The sequence below is a fragment of the Passer montanus genome, unplaced genomic scaffold (assembly GCF_014805655.1).
Source record: "Passer montanus isolate IOZ18808 unplaced genomic scaffold, ASM1480565v1 scaffold154, whole genome shotgun sequence".
Lineage (NCBI taxonomy): Eukaryota > Metazoa > Chordata > Aves > Passeriformes > Passeridae > Passer > Passer montanus.
The window spans coordinates 482,088-501,123 of record NW_024362494.1 but is presented as its reverse complement, the minus strand read 5'-3'; the positions used below and the strand labels follow the sequence as shown (position 1 = coordinate 501,123).

Sequence of the window (19,036 nt, the reverse complement as noted above, 5' to 3'; positions counted from 1 at the left end):
TCATCCAGGTACCCTCTTGGCCCGGGGAGTTTGCAGTGAGGGGGTGGAACTCCCAGGTTCCCCTTTCCATTTCTCACTGGGGTAATGCCTTGGCTTTAGCACCAAGGGAAGTTCCAAGGGCTCATGTTCCACTTTCAGCCCTCTAAGAGCAACAAAATTCAGGTTTGTGAAAGGTCAGAAGTGAACTTTCCCAGAGATAAAAGCAGCTACAGTTCCCCAACCCTCCTTTTCCCTCCAAGCCAGGGCTTTGGCCATCCTGGCTGGTGCTCCTGTTGGGCTACCACTGACACTGCCCAGCTCCACTGTGGCTCACCAGGGTTTGTGTCCTCCCACGGGACAGCCCTGGGACAGTGGTGTCATCCCAAATTTTGTGGCTGGGGAAGCAGGCAGGGCTTGGAGTGCTGGCTGCAGGCTGGGAAGGTTCAGTGTAGCATCCCTCCAGTTTCTGACCAATTTGATATCCAACTGCATGCACCAAACTCATCCCTGTTTTCCTGTAACAGCTTTTTTCCTCGTTTTATTAACAGAAGTCTCTTGGAATGTGTTCATGGGTGAGGTGAGGCTCCCCCCTGTGCTGTCCATCGGGGTTGGGAAGCTGGAAGAGCTCCCCATGGAGCAGCTGGGGCCAGCAGCAGCCTTGGAGCTCTCCTCCCAGGGCCAGGAGCTTCCTGCAGAGGTTTGGGGGCTGAGGCTCCTCCTGCCTGGGAGCCGGGTGCTGGGCAGGGGGCTCAGGGGCACTCCCCAGGCAGCTGCTCGTACACGTTCTCAGCCGTGGGGTGCTGCTCCCTGCGTGTGCTCTGGCTGTACACGGGCTCATCCAGCTCAGGCTCCACAGCAACCTGGGAATTCCCGGGGACAGGGTGGGTTTGGGAGCCAGGAAACAGCACGGGGGGGGCCTGCACCCTCCCAGCCCTCCTTGGCTTTGGGACAGGGAGCCAGGTTTTGTAAGGAGCTGGAGTGACAGGAAAAGGGGGAATGGCTTCCCACTGCCAGGGATAGATGGGATTTTGAGAAGGAATTCTTCCCAGTGCCAGAGATAGGTGGGATATTGGGAAGGAATTCTTCCCACTGCCAGAGATAGGTGGGATATTGGGAAGGAATTCTTCCCACTGCCAGAGATAGGTGGGATATTGGGAAGGAATTCTTCCCACTGCCAGAAGTCGGGGATAGGTGGGTTATGGGGAAGGAATTGTTCCCACTGCCAGAAGGATAGGTGGGATATGGGGAAGAAATTCTCCCAATGCCAGAGATAGGTGGGATATTGGGAAGGAATTCTTCCCTGTGAGGGTGGGGAGCACCTGGCACAGAGATGCTGTGGTTGCCCCATCCCTGGAAGCGTTCCAGGCCAGGTTGGACAAGGCTTGGAGCATCATGGAAGGTACCCCTGCCTCTGTCAGGGGGTGCAATAGGATGGGCTTCTTTCCACCCCAAACCATTCCAGGTTCCTGGTGCTGCTGGTGTGCAGCAAACCCCCATCCCTCAGCCTGCAGGAGCCTTCCCTCGTGTTGGGGCTGAGCTCTGGAGCCGTGACCTGCCCCGGGGACCCACCTACCTGTGTGCCTGTGCTGGGACCTCCTCTGTCCGTCCTGTCCGAGCTGGGAGCCGCCCAGAGCTGCCTCCTCCTGCAGTCCTGGCTGGAAACGCTGCGCAGGAGCCGGCGGTGGGGCCGGCCTTTGGGGGGCAGCGTGCAGAAGGCGTTTTGGGGGGCCGTGGGGGGCCGAGCTGGCACATCCTGCCGGGCCAGTGCCACCTCGGAGTAGACATTCTCCTCGGGGCTGGCACGGGCGCTCCAGCCGCGGGCCATGGCGTAGAAGGGGATGGGCTCGGAGGGGATGGGTCCCCCGGGGCTGGGGGGTCCCTCGGGGACGGGGGGTCCCCCGGGGATGTGTCCCCCGGGGGTGGGCTCCTGGGGCTCGCAGTGTCCGGGTGGGCTGGGCTCCATCTCCTCGCGGGGCTCGGCATAGACGTGGAAGCACACGAGCTGCTGGTACTTGGCCTCGGGGGGCTCGGGGCGGGCGGGTTCTTTGTGCACCCGGGCATAGGGCACCTCGGGGGCCGCCGCGCTGCCGGGGGGGCTGCGCAGCCCCCCAGCCGCCCCCCGGGAGCTGCTCTTGGCGGGGAGCGACGGCGGCACACCGGGAGCCTGCGGGAGAGATGGGGCAGAGCTGGGGGTGTCCCCGCATCCCGTGCTTGGGGATTTCCTCCATCCCCCCGCCCCGTTACCTCCCCTGAGGCTCTGGGGCACTCCAGGGACACGGGGGGCTCCGGGAGCTGGGCCGGCGCTTGGCTCGGTGGGGAATGTGCGGCAGCACCGCCAGCCGGGGGCTGTGCCCGCCCTCGGGGCTCCTCTTTCTGCGGGGAGAGCACAGATAGCAGCATGGGTGTCACTGTGGTATTTTATGAAACTCCCTTTGCCGGGATTTTTTCTCCTGAGAAGCCTGAGAGGAAAAGAAAAACAAGAATTATCTGCCGCTGTGGAATGCAACAGAGTGCATCTGTGATCCATGTGAGTTGGTTTTACTTGATGCCCAAACGTGGTCCAGCTGTGTCGGGGCTCTGAGAGTCACGGATTTTTATTATTCATTCCTTTCTACCTTTCTGTCTGTATCATTTCTCTAATTGTTTTAGTATAGCATTTATAATATATCATATCAAATCAGCCTTCTGAAACATGGAGTCAAGATTCTCATCTCTTCCCTGCTCCTGGGGACCCTCAAACACAACCACAGGGTGGGTGCAAGCTCAGGGCACACCCAGCAGGGTGCTGGCTCCTTGCTCCTGCCCAGCCAGGGTGGCTTCCAGCCCCGGCTCTTGTGGTGCTTGCATTTCCCTTGGCTGTGTTCCCCAGCCTGGGAAAACCCTCTGGTTTTGCAGGAGGGGGATTTTGCCATCCCCCTCTTGGCTGCGGGGGCTCTCAGGGGTTCTTGGAGGCTCTCAGGGACTCTCAGGAGTTCTTGAGGGTTCTCGGGGCTGTCGGGGGTTCTTGGGAGCTCTCAGGGTCTCTTGGGGGCTCCCAGGGATTTTCTGGGGCTCTCAGGGATTTTTGGGGGCTCTCGGGAGTTCTTGGGGGCTCTCAGGGCACTCGGGCTCTCTCAGGGCCTCTCAGGGATTTTTGGGGGCTCTCAGGGATTTGTGGGGGCTCTCGGGGTCTCTCAGGGATTTTTGGGGTCTCTCAGGGATTCTTGGGAGCTCTCAGAGGGGCTCTCAGGGATTTTTGGGGAGCTCTCAGGGGGTCTCTCAGGTATTTTGGGGGGCTCTCGGGGGGGCTCTCAGAGCTCTCAGGGATTTTTGGGGCTCTCAGGGATTTTGGGGTCTCTCAGGGATTTTGGGGTCTCTCAGGTACTTTCACAGCATGGCACGGCATGGCACGGCATGGCATGAGAACAACATGGCACGGCATGGCACGGCATGAGAACAACATGGCACGGCACGGCATGGCACAGAACAGCATGAGAACAACATGGCACGGCATGGCAACTGCATGGCATAGCACGGCATGGCATGGCACAGCACGGCATGGGCACGGCACAGCATGGCGTGGCACGGCATGGCATGGCACGACACAGGGTGGCATGGGCACATCATGGCATGGCATGACATGGCATGTCATGGCACAGCATGGCATGGCACGGCATGGGCATGGCACAGCACGGCACAGCATGCGCGTGGCACGGCATGGCATGGCACAGCATGGCGTAGCATGGCACGGTATGGCACAGCACGGTATGGCACAGCATGGCACAGACCGGCATGGCACGGCATGGCATGGCACAGAACAGCATGGCATGGCACAGCATGGCATGGCACAGAATGGCATGGCATGGCACAGCACAGCACGGCATGGCACAGCACAGCATGGCATGGCACAGCAAGGCATGGCACTGCATGGCACAGAATGGCATGGCATGGCACAGCACAGCACGGCATGGCACAGCACAGCACAGAATGGCATGGCACGGCACGGCACACAGCATGGCATGGCACAGAATGGCATGGCATGGCACAGCACAGCACACCATGGCATGGCACAGCATGGCACGGCACGGCACGGGCACAGCGGCAGGCCGGGGGCTGAGCTCGGCCCCTCCCGGCCCAGCCTCACCTGTAGGACAGCACGAAGGCCACGGTGCTCTCGCTGAAGCGCACCAGGAAACAGCCCAGGGGCTGCTCCTGCAGCAGCTGCTCGGCCTCCCTGCAGGACGGACGGACGGACGGACGGACACTGAGCCTCCTCCCCTGGTGTGGGGAGTTCCCGGGGAGGGGACACCAGCCCTGTCCCCCCTGGCCTCCCCTGGCTCACCTGCGGCTGAGGAAGCCGTGGAACCACGAGGGGAGCTCCCCCTGCGGCCCCAACCTCTGCGCTTGTGTCTGCTCAAACCAGAGCCTGGTGCGGGCACGCAGGGCTGCCCGCTCCCCCTCGGGCACCCCCCGGGCTGCTGGGGGTGACCAGGGGCCCGGAGGGACCTGCAGGGACGGGGACAGCAGGTGAGGACACACGCCAAGGGCGTTCTGCTCCCCGTGAGGTGAGGTGGGCTCGTGGCCAGCCTGCTGTGCCCATGTCCTACCCTGCCATGCCTGCTGTGGTGCCCTGGGGGCTGCTCTGCCCCCCGGGGCTGGCTGCTGGCTGCTGGCTTGGCTCTGGCTGTGCTGGCCTCGGCGAGGGGCTTGAAGGTGGTGAAGAGGGGACGGTCGTCATCCATGGAGTGCCCTGTCCCGGTGTGAAATTATTCCGTTTGTTGGGGGTTTAGAATACCCTGAAGCTTAGCTGGGAAAAAATTGCTACAGCTAAATATATTACTGTTGAAATAATTATTCAACTGAAGTTGAAGTAATCCATACAAGACAAGAATAAAATTAAATACACTTTTTACAAAATTTGCCATGCAAAAATAAGCAGTGGTTCTTTAAAAATACTGTTTTGGGAATTCAATGGCTTTTTAAGAAACCTTTGTTTCAGACACTAAACATGGAGTGCCCTGTCCCGGGGAGTGGGGAGGAAAAGGCTCAGGGCAGGGGGGGCTCCTTTGGGGAGAGCACGGGGGAGTTTGGGGGCTCCAAGACACCCCCACAACTGGGGAAACATCACCCAAGCTCAGGCTCTGCACCCTGATCCTCCCCAGCCCGCGTGACGGGGAGGGACAGGGGACAGAGACCTTGGGAGCCCAGAGGAGAAGGGGGACAGGGATGCAGGTGGGGAGGAGCTGAGGACAGAGCATGTGAATGCCCCAGCCCCTCTGAGGTCCTCGGTGTGTCAGCTCAGCCCTGGGAAGGGCAGGGAGAGGCTGAGCAGCTCCTGAGGGACCTTGAGCTTGACCCTGAGCTGCCAACACCCAGCAAAACAACGTTAATCCCCAGCAGATGCTTGAGGGGGTGGAAGATGCTGGGGTTGGTTGGATCTGGGAGGCAAAGCTGAGTCAGAGGAGTGGGACGAGGCTTTGTCTGAGAGCAAGGGGACCCAACAAAGGCACCCCAGCTCCACCATGGCAGAGCCCAGCCTGGCCCTGCGCCCCTGCAGGCAGGGGAAGGTGAGGAAGGTGTTGACAAAGAGAAACAAAACACCCCAAACTGCAGTAAGCCAGCTCAGGCAGTGCTGGGAAGGAGAATTGGGGTCAGGTCCTGTCCAGGTCAGGTCCTGGGGACATGTCACTGTCCCCAGCTCGCTGAGTCGGGGTGCTGGGCAGGGGTGGGGGGCTCAGCCCTGCTCCCCCATCCCAACATTTTGGCCTTGTGGGCCAGCTTGGGGGGATTTACTGGGGCAGGATGTGCCTCTGAAACCCTGCACTCCTGAGGGGTGGGAACGAGTCAGATCAGTCCTGAAACGGGCTGAAAGTTCTGCTCTGCGAGACATTTCCGGGCTGAACTTCCCCCTTTGGAGAGGGTAAGATCGGGCTGGGAGGGCTGGTGTGGGCAGGGGACCCCAGTCCCTCTCTTTTCACCCCATTATCCTGCCCTTTGTCCTCTTTTGGGCAGGGGGACATCCCTGCACCTCCTGTCCAGCAGGATTTCACTCCTTGGCCTCGCTGCAAACCCAACCCCAGCCCCCAGCCCACGCTCCTACCTGTGCTCGGTGTCCCTGGGCGGGTGTGCAGGGCAGGGACGGGCAGGGACAGGCAGGGGACAGGCAGGGGAGAGACAGGGGACAGGCAGGGGACAGGCAGGGATGGGCAGGGACAGGCAGGGTGAGGCAGGGACAGGCAGGGGACAGGCAGGGATGGGCAGGGGAGAGACAGGGGACGGGCAGGGGACAGGCAGGGACAAGCAGGGATGGGCAGGGACAGGCAGGGACAAGCAGGGGCAAGCAGGGAGAGGCAGGGGAAGGCAGGGACAAGCAGGGTGAGGCAGCCCCGCTGCCCTGCTGTGCTCTGCCTCTCTGCCGGCCCCAGGCAGGAAGCAGCGAGCAAAGCTGCAAGAGCCTTCATGTGATGGGGAAACGTCACAGGAAGGTGGCATGGTGGCCCTGGGGTGACAGACAGGTGACGCCGGCAGCCTCGGGCTGTGGCGAGGAGGGGATGTGGCTGCCTGGCCGGCGGCACATCCGAGCCTGCAAAGGTGTCATTGTCCCTGCTGTCTGCAGCCTGGCACTGCCACTGCTGGGCACAGGGACAGCAGAGCAAGCACAGGACAGCAGAGGGGACAGCAGAGGGGACAGCAGAGATTGGGGGGACAGCAGAGGGGACAGCAGGCTCGGCGGGCCCAGGCTCACACCGTGAGCCCAGATTCAGTCCTGGCACAGTGCAATCGAGAACCATCCCCTTCCTCAGACTCCGGGTGCCAGAGCTTGGCCGTTCTGGGCTGTTCTGGGCCATTCTGGACTGTGCTGGGCCGTTCTGGGCCATGCTGGGCCGTGCTGGGCTGTTCTGGACAGTTCTGAGCTGTTCTGGGGCCATCAGCAGCTGAGCTGCCAACGCCGTGGCTGTGCCACGTGTCCGCTGCCACTCTCAGCCCGGGTGGTGCCAGGCTCCAGCTGGGCACGGGGTGGGCAGTGCCAGCCCCGCTGCAGCCATGGATTGGGAATTTGGGCAGGACTCAGGGCAGGGCCTGGCTCATCCATCCAGGGACAGGGCTGGGTGAGGGTTAATTTTGGGTGTGGGTGGTTGGTTGGGGGTTTATGTAGAAATTACACAGGGATGGGACTGTTGAAGAGTGTGTTTTGAGCTGGTTTATTTTTTAGCATTAATCTTGTTATGCTAATGGGAAGATGTTAGTAGCTTACATTTTTGCTAGTGGACAAAGAACTTAATGTTACAACTCACTTTAATAGTTTTTTGACCAATCACAAAAAGCAAAAGCATATTGACAGTAATTCTATCTAATCACCATAAGCACACACACCTTTAGTCAAAACAATGCTTGCTTATTTCAAATACAGTATCTGCTTGTAAGCCTTAAGATACAATGCACAGTTATTATTAAATGATTAATTTTTACCTATTATTTTTTCTATTTATTATTTATTTGTTTATTTATTATTAAATTATTATTTATTAAGTTTATAACTTCCTAATATCTCTCTAGATATACTTTTCTGCAGCTTAGGGAGTTATTTTAGACAAGAATTAATACACAGACCATTGTTCTATTTGTCCTTACTTTCTACTTCTTATATAATTTTTTCACTGACAATTTTTATAGCTGCTGCTTAGCTCCAATCACAGCTCTGCTGTTTCTGAGGCCTGCCTTTTGCAGCTTTCTCTGATTTTAAGGATTCTCACCGTGGTGGTGCCCCCCAGCAGCCCCCGCTCCCCACCTAAAGAAAGCCGTCCCTCTGTTAAAAACATGTTAGAAACTGTGGTAAAATGGTTGATAATTGTTAAGTGTGTACTGTCAGTTTGGTGATTATATTGTAAAAGGGGAGTTATAAAAAGTTACACACCTAAGTAAAGTGCACCACCCCCAAGCAAACAGAGCCAGCCTGCACAGACCTGTAATGGCCAATCAAGCACCTTAAACCTTCATGCAAATGAAGGATCCCAACAAAAAGCAATCCAAAGAGACAAAAAATGAGATAAAAAGGGGCTTCTGATGCACTGAAGTTGTGCAGCTCCACCTGGGACATGGCTGCTGAAGAAAACCCAGTGCTGGTGCTGCAGCATCCTCGACAGGAACGCTCCTACTCGGCCCACAGCCCCCCTTGCTTTAGCCCTTTATTTTTAAAAATAAAAGCTGAAATGGCTTTAGTCCGGGAGCTTGCTGTCGTTTTTATCACCTCCCCAAACCTTCAGGGCCTCCCACGTTTCCCGTGGGGCTTCCTGTTTGCGATGCTCCCCGGCACGGGAGAGGCTCTGAGCGGGGCCGTCGGCCCATCGCGGCCGCTCCCCGAGCAGCCGGGGCTGGAACCAGCAGCAATCGCTCCTAAAAAGCTTTTTCTTGGCTCCTCTGCACAGCTGGGGGTGTCCTCAAGAGCCCGCGGGAGGAGGAAAGCAAGAGCTCTTCGTGTCCTGAGCCGCTGTGGTTGGATGCTGGCGCAGCTCCGGGAATGCCGCGGCTCTGAGGGAGATCCTGGCACTGCCAGGGCTGCTGGGGCTGCAGGTGAGGGGTGCCAGCTCCCCGTGGCACACCAGGCTTGGGGCTGGCCTGGCTGGGGGGGTTTGGGGTCTAACGGGGCTTTTTGGGAGTTGGGTGCTGAGCTGGGAGCTCGTTTTTGGGCAGCCGGGGTGGTGTTCCTGGTGGGACAGGACAGGACAGGGATGGACAGGTCAGGACTGGACACAGCGGGACAGGACAGGAAAGGAAAAAGGAAAGGAAAGGAAAGGAAAAGGGAGAAGGAAAGGAAAGGGAAGGAAAGGAAAGGAAAGGAAAGGAACACTTTAAATATACTGAATTGCTCTCCAAAACAATATAATTTCCTTTTTAAAAGTAAGAAACTAGAGATCCCAGTTAAGAAATTATTCAAGGAAAGGAAAGGAAAGGAAAGGAAAGGAAAGGAAAGGAAAGGAAAGGAAAGGAAAGGAAAGGAAAGGGAAAGGAAAGGAAAGGGAAAGGAAAGGAAAAAAGAAGAAAGGAAGGAAAGGAAAGGAAAGGAAAGGAAAGGGAAAGGAAAGGAAAGGGAAGGAAAGGAAAGGAAAGGAAAGGAAAGGAAAGGAAAGGAAAGGAAAGGAAAGGAAAGGAAAGGAAAAAGGAAAGGAAAGGAAAGGACACGGTGGGACAGGAAACTCTGTCCCCACAGCCCCCGTGGCTCCAGCTCTGCACAGGAGCTCAGCGTTTCCACCAGCGCCTGTAGCCACCCGTGCCTCAGTTTCCCTCCTTTCAAAAGCAGCACAATGCCAGGCGGTGTCTGGCAAGGCATGAGGGAATCAGCTGCTTGTGTCCACCCCCAGGGGACAAACAGACACACTGTCCCCCACGGACACGTCACACGGCCGGGGCTGTTGGCCCAGCTTCAGCTGCAGCTGCCCCCGGGCACGTCCCTGCCCGGGATGGGCCAGCTCTGCCGTGCCAGGGCCGTGCCAGGGGACAGGCAGGGGGACAGGGAGTGTCCCCTGTGCGGGCTGGCAGGCTGGGGAGTGAGGAAGAAACGCTGCTGGATGTGGAGGAAGGCTCGGGGAGGGTAAGGGGGTGCGGCTGGGCTGGGAGGGGAACTGGGCTTGGGGACCCCCGAGTGTCCTTTAGGGTTTGGGGACTGTCCTTTGGGGTTTGGGGACTGTCCTTTGGGGTTTGGGGACTGTTCTTTGGGGTTTGGGGACTGTCCTTTGGGGTTTGGAGACTGTCCTTTAGGACCTCCAATTGTCCTTTAGGGCATGGGGACCACTGACTGTCATTTCTAGATATAAAAATAATATTTACTCTATGAATAATAATCTATTATATATAGTAATATATTTGCATTTATATATAACATTTATTATATAAATAATATTTATATATTTTATACATATCCGCTCCCACATTTCTCTTCTCTTCTCTTCTCTTCTCTTCTCTTCTCTTCTCTTCTCTTCTCTTCTCTTCTCTTCTCTTCTCTTCTCTTCTCTTCTCTTCTCTTCTCTTCTCTTCTCTTCTCTTCTCTTCTCTTCTCTTCTCTTCTCTTCTCTTCTCTTCCCTCTCCTCTTCCCAAAATTTTCCATAACTTCCCAAACGTCCCTTCCCAAGCTGATTCTGCACAACCCATTTTTCCCTCCCCAGCTCTGTCACCCCACGGAGCTGCCACCCTCACCCCGGCTCCATCCCGGAGCGGTGGCACCGGCTCTCGTGGGCAGGGGGAGCCCCTGGCAGCTCCCCCAGGAGCCACCCCTGTCCCCCCTGCCAGGACCTGCACACCCGGTGTTCCCTGACCCTTCTTGTCTTGCAGGGATGGCCGAGAGCAGCCGGGGGGGGCTGAGGGGTGCCCCTGGCAGCACCCAGGTGAGCCACGGCTCTGGGGGGTGTGGGGGCACTGCCAGGGGGCTGGGGGTGGCTGGGCAGGGCTGAGCTCACAGTGCTTTCATCTCCTATTAACCTGATTTTTTTAAAAAACAAAACCCAAATGTTGTGTTCTCTCTGCATTTTGCACCCCTAGCACACGGGGGGAGAGGGAGGCTGCTGTGACCCCCCCCCCTTCCTGCTCCTGCCCCATTTCCAAGCCCCCTGAGCAGCTCCTGCAGGTCCCTCTCAAGGGGTGGAAGCCCCCAAGTTTCCACCTGCTGAAGAATTCGGTGTAAACTGGAAGAACTGGGCAGGGGCTGAGCTCTGACACAGCACTGGGAATTCCCCTTGGAGGGTCCTGGGGGGCTCCCTGCACCCCCAGGTGTGGCACAGCCCGGGCAGGGGCTGAGCCAGGTCCTGGTGCTGCCCCACAGGACGTGGCTGAGCCCAGGGAGGACGAGGGCAGCCAGGTCCTGGCAGCCACCCCGAGCCCGGGCAGCGTGGAGGACACGTATGAGCTGCTGGAGAGGCTGGGCAGGTGGGCAGGTGAGGGGGATCCAGGCAGGTGAGCAGGGATCCAGGCAGGTGAGGGGGATCCAGGCAGGTGAGGGGGAATCCGGGCAGGTGAGGGGGTCTGAGCAGGTGAGGGGGTCTGGGCAGGTGAGTAGCACCCACCACTGCTCAGCAGGTTGCAGGCAGGTGAAGACAGGGCAGGCAGGGATCCAGGCAGGTGAGGGGGATCCGGGCAGGTGAGCAGGAATCCAGGCAGGTAAGGAGAAATCTTGGCATGTCAGTGGGATCTGGGCAGGTAGGGAGAGCCTGGAGTGGGATCTGGGCAGGTGAGTGGGATGTTGGCAGGTGAGGGGGATCCGGGCAGGTGAGGGGGAGCTGGGCAGGTCAGTGGGATTCAAGCAGGTGAGCAGCACCCACCACTGCTGAGCAGGTCACAGGCAGGTGAAGACAGGGCAGGCAGGGATCCAGGCAGGTGAGGGGGATCCGGGCAGGTGAGGGGGATCCAGGCAGGGGAGGGGGTCTGGGCAGGTGAGGGGGATCCAGGCAGGTGAGGGGGATCCGAGCAGGTGAGGGGGATCCGAGCAGGTGAGGGGGATCCAGGCAGGGGCTCAGGCAGGAGCGATCCCAGCTCCAGGGACCCCCAGGGCTGCCCAGGGATTTCCACTGCTCAGCAGGTTGCAGGCAGGTGAAGACACGGCAGGTAGGGATCCAGGCAGGTGAGGGGGATCCGAGCAGGTGAGGGGGATCCAGGCAGGAGGGATCCCAGCTCCAGGACCCCCAGGGCTGCCCAGGGATTGCTGGGTTCTTCCCCGGGCCCGGGGTCAGCCCAGCCGAGCCGCAGCCCCGCTCTCGCTGCAGCGGCCACTTCGGCGAGGTGAGGCTGTGCCGCGAGCGCAGCACCGGCGCCTTCTACGCCGCCAAATTCGTGAAGATGCGGCGGGGCCGGGGCGGCCGCCCGGGGCTGGAGCGGGCTCGGGTGGAGCGGGAGGTCTCCATCCTCCGCCAGCTCCAGCACCCCAACATCATCCAGCTCCACGAGCTCTTCTCCAGCACGGCCGAGGCGGTGCTCGTCCTGGAGCTGTGAGTGGGGTCCCGGTGGGCTGGGGGGACACCCCCTTTTTGTGCCGCGTGTTGGAGGCGGCCGAGCTCCGCCGTCCCCACCCCGCGCAGGATCCGCGGTGGGGAGCTCTTCGACTTCATTGCGGAGAAGGAGATGCTGTCGGAGGAGGAGGCCATCGAGTTCCTGGGGCAGATCCTGCGCGGCGTGGAATACCTGCACGCTCGCCTCATCGCTCACTTCGACCTCAAGGTGCCCGTGGGGACGCCCCAGCCTCACCCCCTGAGGATGCAAGGAGTGCCAGGCATCTCCAGAGCCCTGGTCCTGCTCTTCTCAGCTTGCCGGAGTGCTGCAGTGACCCCCACCACCCCTCGGTCACCTCAGCCCTGTCCCCACAGCCCGAGAACATCATGCTGCAGGAGAAGGATGTCCCCAAGCCCTGGATCAAGATCATTGACTTCGGGCTGGCCCAGCAGCTGGAGCATGGCACCACCTACAAGAGCCTCTGTGGGACCCCCCAGTACATTGGTACGGGGCTGGGGGTCCCTGCACTGCTGGGCTGCTCAGCCAGGGTGGGGATGGGACCCCCAGGCGTGCTCCCGTCCCCCTGATGTCCCAGCCTGGCTCTGTGTTTGCCCCCAGCTCCTGAAGTGATCAATTATGAGCCGCTGAGCCCCGCGAGCGACATGTGGTGAGGAGTCAGGACCTGGGGGGGGCACAACAGGGCGAGCTGGGGGTGGGTGGGACCCCCCTGGGTGCCACAGGGAATGGGGGGCCCCAGGGAGGGCAGCACCTGACCCCCACCTCTGCATTTCAGGAGCATCGGAGTCATCACCTACATTCTGTGAGTGTGGGGCAATGCTCTCTGTGGCTGGGGGAAACTGAGGCACAGCGACGCTGTGGGTGCTGGGGTGGCCGAGCCGGCGCTGTCCTGGCACTCAGCAGCTCTGTTGTGTCCCCACAGGCTCAGTGGCCTGTCCCCCTTCCAGGGTGAGACGGATGCTGAGACCCTCTCCAACGTGGTGGCTGGTGCCTACGAGTTTGAGCAGCGCTGCTTCAGCCAGACCTCGGACATGGCCAAGGACTTCATCCGCAGGCTGCTGGTGAAGGAGCCACAGTGAGGCCCCATCCCCTCCATCTCCGCCCCCACCTCCACCTTCAACATCCCCATCTTCATCTCCATCTCATCCTGGTCCCAGCCTCATCTTCATCCCCATCCCCACCTCCATCATCCCCACCTCTCTTTCCATCTCCATCTCCATCTCCATCTCCATCTCCATCTCCATCTCCATCCCATCCCATCCCTATCTCCATCCCATCCCATCCCATCCCATCCCCATCTCCATCTGCATCTCCATCCCATCCCATCCCTATCTCTATCCCATCATTATTTCCATCTCTATCTCATCCACATCTCCATCCCCACCATCTCCACCTCCATCTGGTTCCCTTCTCTGTCCCCACCAGCACTATCCTGAGCCTGAGCCTGACCCTAACACTATCCCTGAATCTAATCCTGACACTAACCCTAATCCTGACCCTAAACCTGCCCCTAACCCTAACCCTGATCCTGACCCCAACCCTACCCCTAACCCTGACCCTAACCCTAAAATTAACCCTGATCCTAACTCAAACCCAAATCCTAACCCTGACCCTAACCCTAACCCTAACCCCAAACCTTGACCCTGACCCTGACCCTAACCCCAAACCCTGACCCAGACCGTGACCCCAAACCCTGACCCTAACACTGATCCTAACCCCAAACCCTGACCCCTAACCCCTAACCTTGATCCTACCCCCAACCCCAAACCCTGACCCTGACCCCCTCCCCATCCCCGGTGGGTGTGTGGGGCCGGGACCCCCGACCCCAGCGCCTCCCTTTGTGCCGCAGGCGCCGCATGAGCGCGGCCGAGTGCCTGGTGCACCCCTGGATCAAGGTGAGCGGCACAGGCAGGGCCTGGCAGGCCCTGGCAGCGGTGCCAGTGCCGGTGCCAGTGCCGGTGCCAGCGCCACGTCCCTGTCCCCGCAGCCCCTGAGCAGGAAGCAGGCGCTGAGCCGGAGCCGTTCCTCCATCAACATGAGAAACTTCCGCAAGTTCAACGCCCGCAGGAAGTGGAAGGTGCCCGGCTGTGGGGTCCCAGCAGCCCTGAGTCCCCTGGGGAGCCCCCCCTGTGGTGGAGGGGGGGGTTAGAGCTGGGAGGGACCCCCACCTCGGACCCCCTCCCTTCTGTCCCCCTGTAGCTCTCCTACAACACCGTGTCCGCCTGCAACCGGCTGTGCCGTGTGAGGAGGGAGGATGAGGAGCTGGTGAGCCCCCAGACCCCACCCAGCATGGGCTGGGGAGGGCGGAGAAGGGATTTGGGGGGGTCTCTTTCAGTTTCTCTCTATGGCAGTGCCCTCTGTGCTGCAGAACCCCCGTTTTGGGCATCCCCCCTATTGCTGGCATGGGATGAGGGGAGTGTGGTGGGGGGCTTGGCCAGAGATGTAGGGCGGGGTGCTGTGCAGTGAGGGGTACCCCCTTCTCTGGGGGAAGCCCTGCCCCTGCCCTGCAGCCCCCCTGTGCCCCCAGCGCTGCTGTGAGAGCGACCAAGAGGAGGAGAGGAGCCCCCACGCCGCTCTGCTGCGCCGGCGGAGGAGCAGCTGCTCCTGAGCTCCTCCCAAAAAACACAGGAGCTCTGCGAGAGGAGCCTTGGGGGTCCCCCCATGGCCCCATCCAAGGGGCAGGGGCGCTCTCCACTCCTTGTTCCAGGGTGTTGGAGGGTCACTGGGGCATCAGCCAGGGCTGGGACCCTCCTCCCTGCTTTGTCCTCATGAGAAAAATAAATGTCACCTCCTCCTCTATCTTCTCCTGCTTCTCCTTCCCCTAAAGGGTGGCTGCTCACAGCCAGGCCGGTGCTGCGTGCCCGCAGCTCCCTGCCTCACTGCTGCTGCTCTGTGGGGACCCCAAAGCCGTGGGCTCCCGGCACCCCAGATTCACCCTGCGAGGCAGAGTCGCCCTTACATTGTCCCCTCTGTGCTGTCCCATGGCTGCTTTGCTGATGTCCCCCCTCCAGAGAAACCTGGAACCTCCTGCTCTCCTGGGGAAACTGAGGCAAGAGGCAGTTCTTGCTTCCCTCCCACTGCGGCGCGGGGGGGCCGCCCTGTTTTCCCCCTCTCTATTTCCCAAACATGCCCTGGCCCTGGCCCTGACAGTTGTCAGGCTAAATATTTTGTGTGCGGCAGCCGAAAACAAAAGTGAAGGGGCCGCAGGGTCCGGGCAGGGTCCGCGGGGCCCCCCCCAGTCCCGGCGCTCCCCCGGTACCGGCCGGACGCGGCGCGGCAGAGCCCGAGAGCGGCGGGGACGGGTCCTGGGGGTCCCGCTCGAGGATGGGGCCGAGGCTGGGGGTGATGCTGCTGGTCCTTGGCCACCTCCCAGTGCCCCCCGTGTGGGCTCCCAGCGAAAGTAAGTGCTTGGGAGCGGGGTGGGGGGGTGCTTGCTTTGGGGGGCAGTTTTGGGGCGGGGGCTGCCTGTGCTCGGGGGTCTGCAAGAGACAAACCCCGAGGCAAAGCTCTTGGGGTGTTCCCTGCCTGAGTTTGCCCCCCGGTGCTGCAGACCCCCCGTTTTGGGCAGGAGGGGCAGAGCGTGGCAGCCCCCTGCTGCTGGGGTGGGGTGAGGGGAGGGGAGTGGGGGGCTCGGCCGGGGATGGGTCCCTCAGCCCACCGGGATGGTGGGGAATTGTCACAGGAGTCGGGAGCGCTGCTCCCCGCGCAGCTGCTGCGGTGGGAAAGGTTGGGGAGGGGGTGCCATGGTGGGGAGGGGGGCAGCCGTTTTGGGTCTTATGGCCACAACAGGGGACAGCTGGGGGTCCGACGAGGGTCTGTCGTTTGTCCTGACTTCCCCTCTCCCTGCCACCCGTGCCTCAGTTTCCCCAGTCACCGAGGGGCTGTGCTGGGGGATGGGAGCAGCGGAGGAAGAGGATGAAGCACCAAGAGCTGCCCAGGGGACACACGACACTGTCCCTGCTCCCTCTGGGACCCCCGTCCTCTGTCTGTGCTCCCAGGGCACGGGGGACCCCTCCCCTTACAGGGGGACTTTGCGGGGTCAGGGAGGTGATGGTGGCAGAGGGGGCTGCAACCCTCGGGGTCAGTCCCGCAGGGGGACAGAGGGACAGAGGGAGGGGACAGGGCTCCCAGTGAGGGGCTGAACTTGGGGTGAGGGGCTACGGGCAGCTGCCAGAGCCACAGTGCCCACGGGGCCACAGTGCCCACGGAGCCACGGTGCCCAGGGGGCCACGGTGCCCAGGGGGCCACGGTGCCCACGGTTCATGGGTGACACCAAAAGGGGAAAATTGCCACCAGACATGAGGTCACAAGGACATGGCCATGAGCCCGGGCTGGCAGCGGGCAGATGAGGGGTGAACCATGCCCCTGGTCCCCTCCAGGACCTGGCCCTGGTTTCTGGCTGGGGATGCTGTCAGTGGGAAGCTCTGTGCTTAGTCTGGCTCTGCATCCATGCCAGGATCAGGAAGCAGGAGGTGCTGGGGCTCGTGGTGTCCATTTCTGGGTGGAAAAGCCCCAGGACAGCCAGTGTGGGGCTGGGCAGTGCCAGTGGTAGCCTTGTGTGCCCCATTACCTTTCTGGGGACAAGGGGGCATTAATGGGGACAGCCTTGCTGGAGCTGCCACTGGGTAACCGTGAGTGGGGAGATCCGTGAGCCCCCACAGCTGCCCCGCAACCTGGGGAAGGAGAAAAACCATCTGCACCCCCAGACAGCTTCCCCCAGGGCTGGGACACGATTGTGGGGCTGACACGGGGCAGGGCAGCCTGCCAGGCCTCGTTAGCATCGCTGCTGACGGACGCGCCGTGCCCCGGAGAGCCGCGGCGCGCCGGCTGCTGCCAGAGCTGCTCACATCTCCAATCCCAGCCACGCTTGACAGGCAGCACCAGGAAATTAAACCCCCCTGAGCATCACCTGGGGGTCCCTGGGTGGGAGCGGGGGCTGCCCCGTCCCTGCTGCTGCCCATGGGGTCCCCCTCTCGCCACCCCAGTCTGCGGCAGCATGGACATCCGCAACGACGTGTCCCAGCTGCGGAAGCTGGAGAACTGCTCCATCATCGAAGGCAACCTGCAGATCCTGCTGATGTTCACCACGGGCGCCGAGGACTTCCGGGGGCTCAGCTTCCCTCGCCTGCTCATGATCACAGAGTACCTGCTCCTTTTCCGCGTCTACGGGCTGGAGAGCCTGCGGGACCTCTTCCCCAACCTCTCCGTCATCCGCGGCACCAACCTCTTCTTCAGCTACGCCTTGGTCATCTTCGAGATGCCGCACCTGCGGGACGTGGGGCTGCACAGCCTGGGCCACATCCTGCGCGGCTCCGTGCGCATCGAGCGCAACCAGGAGCTCTGCCACCTCTCCACCATCGACTGGGGGCTGCTGCTGCCCGACAGCGCCGACAGCACCTACATCGTGGGCAATAAGCTGGCCGAGGAGTGTGCCGATGTCTGCCCGGGCATCCTGGATGTGGAGAAGCCGTGCGTGCAGACCAGCGTCAACGGACAGCTGGATTATCGCTGCTGGACCTCCAGCTACTGCCAGAAAGGTGGGTGCTGCTGGCACGGGGCCTGCTTGGGCTGCTTTGCTGGGATGGTGCTGGTTTGCACTGCGGGGCAGACTGGGAGGGCGCTGGAGGAGGCTGCTGGGGCCACCTGGGAATGGCAGGCCCGGCGTGTGGCTCCCCTGCTGCTGGGAGCGTGCTGTGCAGGCAGCACGGTGGGGTAACCAGATCCGTGCTGTATCATCCTCCGAGGAGAGGCCAGCTCCTGGCTGCTGTGTTTTCCCAGCGGCGAGGTAAATACAGGCCCCTCCTGAACTCGTTTTCTGTAAACAGGAGAGCTGGTAATGAAATATGTACTATAAACACAGATCCTTATCAGGGCTGCAACCTCAGCTGTGGCCCCGGCCTGGCTGCACTGGGCAGATGGGGTTCAGCATGGGCCAAACCCCACCTTGTCCGTCCATCTGTCCTGCTGTCCCTCCATGCAGCCCCTCATCCACCCATCCAGCTGCTCACTCAGCCACCCACCAACCCACCTGCCCGGCCAGCCACACATCACATGGCTGTCCATCCGTTTCTCCATCCCTTTGGGCACCCTTTCCATCAGTGCTGCCATGCCTCCATCCACTTCTCCATCAATCCATGCCTGTATTCCGCACTGCATACCTGCATCCTTCCCTTGCTCCCTCTGTTCTTGCATCCCCACATCCCAGCATCCCTCCTTCTGTCCCAGCATCACGTTCTGCCCTTCGTCACACCATCCCTCCCTCCATCCCCACATCCCAGCATCCCTCCTTCTGTCCCTGCATTGCATTTCTCTCTTCATTCCAACATCCATCCATCCCTCCCTCCATCACCACATTCTTCCATCACCACATCCCAACATCCTTCCTTCTGTCCCTGCATCCCTCCCTTCATCCCACCATCCTTGCATTCCTCCATCACCAAATCCATCCCCACGTCCCTCCCTCCCTACAACCCTTCATCCCACCTTCCATCCCTCCATCTCTGCATCACATTCCTCCTTCATCCCACCATCCTTCCCTCCCTCCATCTCTGCATTCCTCCACACCAAATCCATCCCCACCATCCCTCCCTGCCTGCATCCCTTCATCCCACAATCCATCCCTCCCTCCATCACCACATTCTTCCATCCCCACATCCCACCATCCCTCCCTCTGTCCCTGCATCACATTTCTCTCTTCATTTCACCATCCCTCCCTCTATCCCTTCATTCCTCCATCACCAAATCCATCCCCACATCCCTCCCTGCATCCCTGCATTGCTCTATCATTGAATCCCTCTGCCCCTGCATCCCTTCATCCCATCATCCATCCCTCCCTCCCTCCCTGCATCCCTTCATCCCTCCCTCCATCCCTGCATCGCATTCCTCCCTCCGTCCCTGCATTCCTCCATCACCAAATCCATCCCCACATCCCTCCCTGCATCCCTGCATTGCTCTATCATTGAATCCCTCTGTCCCTGCATCCCTTCATCCCACCATCCATCCCTGCATTCCTCTATCACCAAATCCATCCCTCCCTCCCTCCCTCCCTCCCTCCCTGCATCACATTCCCCGAAGCTCTGTGCTTAG

At 60.4% G+C, this 19,036-nt stretch overlaps 3 protein-coding genes across 9 annotated transcripts in view; 2 read left to right on the top strand and 1 right to left on the bottom strand.

Moving 5' to 3' along the window:
• Positions 1-580: 580 nt before the first annotated feature.
• Positions 581-2,505, bottom strand: LOC120498905 (proline-rich protein 2-like). Its single transcript, XM_039702132.1, has 3 exons — positions 2,224-2,505; positions 1,553-2,143; positions 581-839 (listed from the first exon to the last, which is right to left on the bottom strand). Exons 1-3 carry the CDS (start codon positions 2,377-2,379, stop codon positions 729-731), a joined length of 858 nt encoding a protein of 285 aa, XP_039558066.1. The 5' UTR covers positions 2,380-2,505; the 3' UTR covers positions 581-728.
• On the top strand, positions 2,457-14,738 carry LOC120498904 (death-associated protein kinase 2-like). Of its 5 annotated transcripts, none has more exons than XM_039702127.1 (14): positions 2,457-2,506; positions 8,385-8,529; positions 10,286-10,338; positions 10,773-10,876; positions 11,710-11,931; positions 12,022-12,160; positions 12,307-12,436; positions 12,551-12,599; positions 12,726-12,752; positions 12,898-13,011; positions 13,800-13,845; positions 13,938-14,027; positions 14,150-14,215; positions 14,478-14,738. In XM_039702127.1, exons 1-14 carry the CDS (start codon positions 2,480-2,482, stop codon positions 14,556-14,558), a joined length of 1,293 nt encoding a protein of 430 aa, XP_039558061.1. In that variant the 5' UTR covers positions 2,457-2,479; the 3' UTR covers positions 14,559-14,738. The 5 variants fall into 5 exon arrangements, with proteins under 5 accessions (XP_039558061.1, XP_039558060.1, XP_039558064.1 ...); XM_039702126.1 differs by having other exon boundaries at positions 12,873-13,025; XM_039702129.1 differs by lacking the exon at positions 2,457-2,506 and adding an exon at positions 9,167-9,547 and having other exon boundaries at positions 8,271-8,529; positions 12,873-13,025.
• Positions 14,739-15,196: 458 nt separating this feature from the next.
• INSRR (insulin receptor related receptor) overlaps positions 15,197-19,036 on the top strand; it is a 12,809-nt gene continuing 8,969 nt past the window's right edge. For all 3 annotated transcript variants that reach the window (XM_039702207.1, XM_039702205.1, XM_039702206.1), the window contains exons 1-2: positions 15,197-15,350; positions 16,936-17,487. In XM_039702207.1, the coding sequence (XP_039558141.1) occupies positions 15,275-15,350; positions 16,936-17,487 (628 nt within the window). In that variant the 5' untranslated portion in view covers positions 15,197-15,274. The remainder of the gene's footprint in view (positions 15,351-16,935; positions 17,488-19,036) is intronic.

What these genes read in the sequence shown, in the direction of transcription:
- LOC120498905 (XM_039702132.1), bottom strand. Translation starts at nt 2,379, where the DNA reads ATGCTGCTATCTGTGCTCTCCCCGCAGAAAGAGGAGCCCCGAGGGCGG. An exon ending in GCCCCAGAGCCTCAGGGGAG is followed by an intron (nt 2,144 to 2,223) that starts GTAACGGGGCGG and finishes TCTCTCCCGCAG; the next exon opens with GCTCCCGGTGTGCCGCCGTC. An exon ending in GTCCCAGCACAGGCACACAG is followed by an intron (nt 840 to 1,552) that starts GTAGGTGGGTCC and finishes GGGAATTCCCAG; the next exon opens with GTTGCTGTGGAGCCTGAGCT.
- LOC120498904 (XM_039702126.1), top strand. Translation starts at nt 2,480, where the DNA reads ATGCAACAGAGTGCATCTGTGATCCAT. An exon ending in TCGCTCACTTCGACCTCAAG is followed by an intron (nt 12,161 to 12,306) that starts GTGCCCGTGGGG and finishes CTGTCCCCACAG; the next exon opens with CCCGAGAACATCATGCTGCA. An exon ending in ACGCCCGCAGGAAGTGGAAG is followed by an intron (nt 14,028 to 14,149) that starts GTGCCCGGCTGT and finishes GTCCCCCTGTAG; the next exon opens with CTCTCCTACAACACCGTGTC.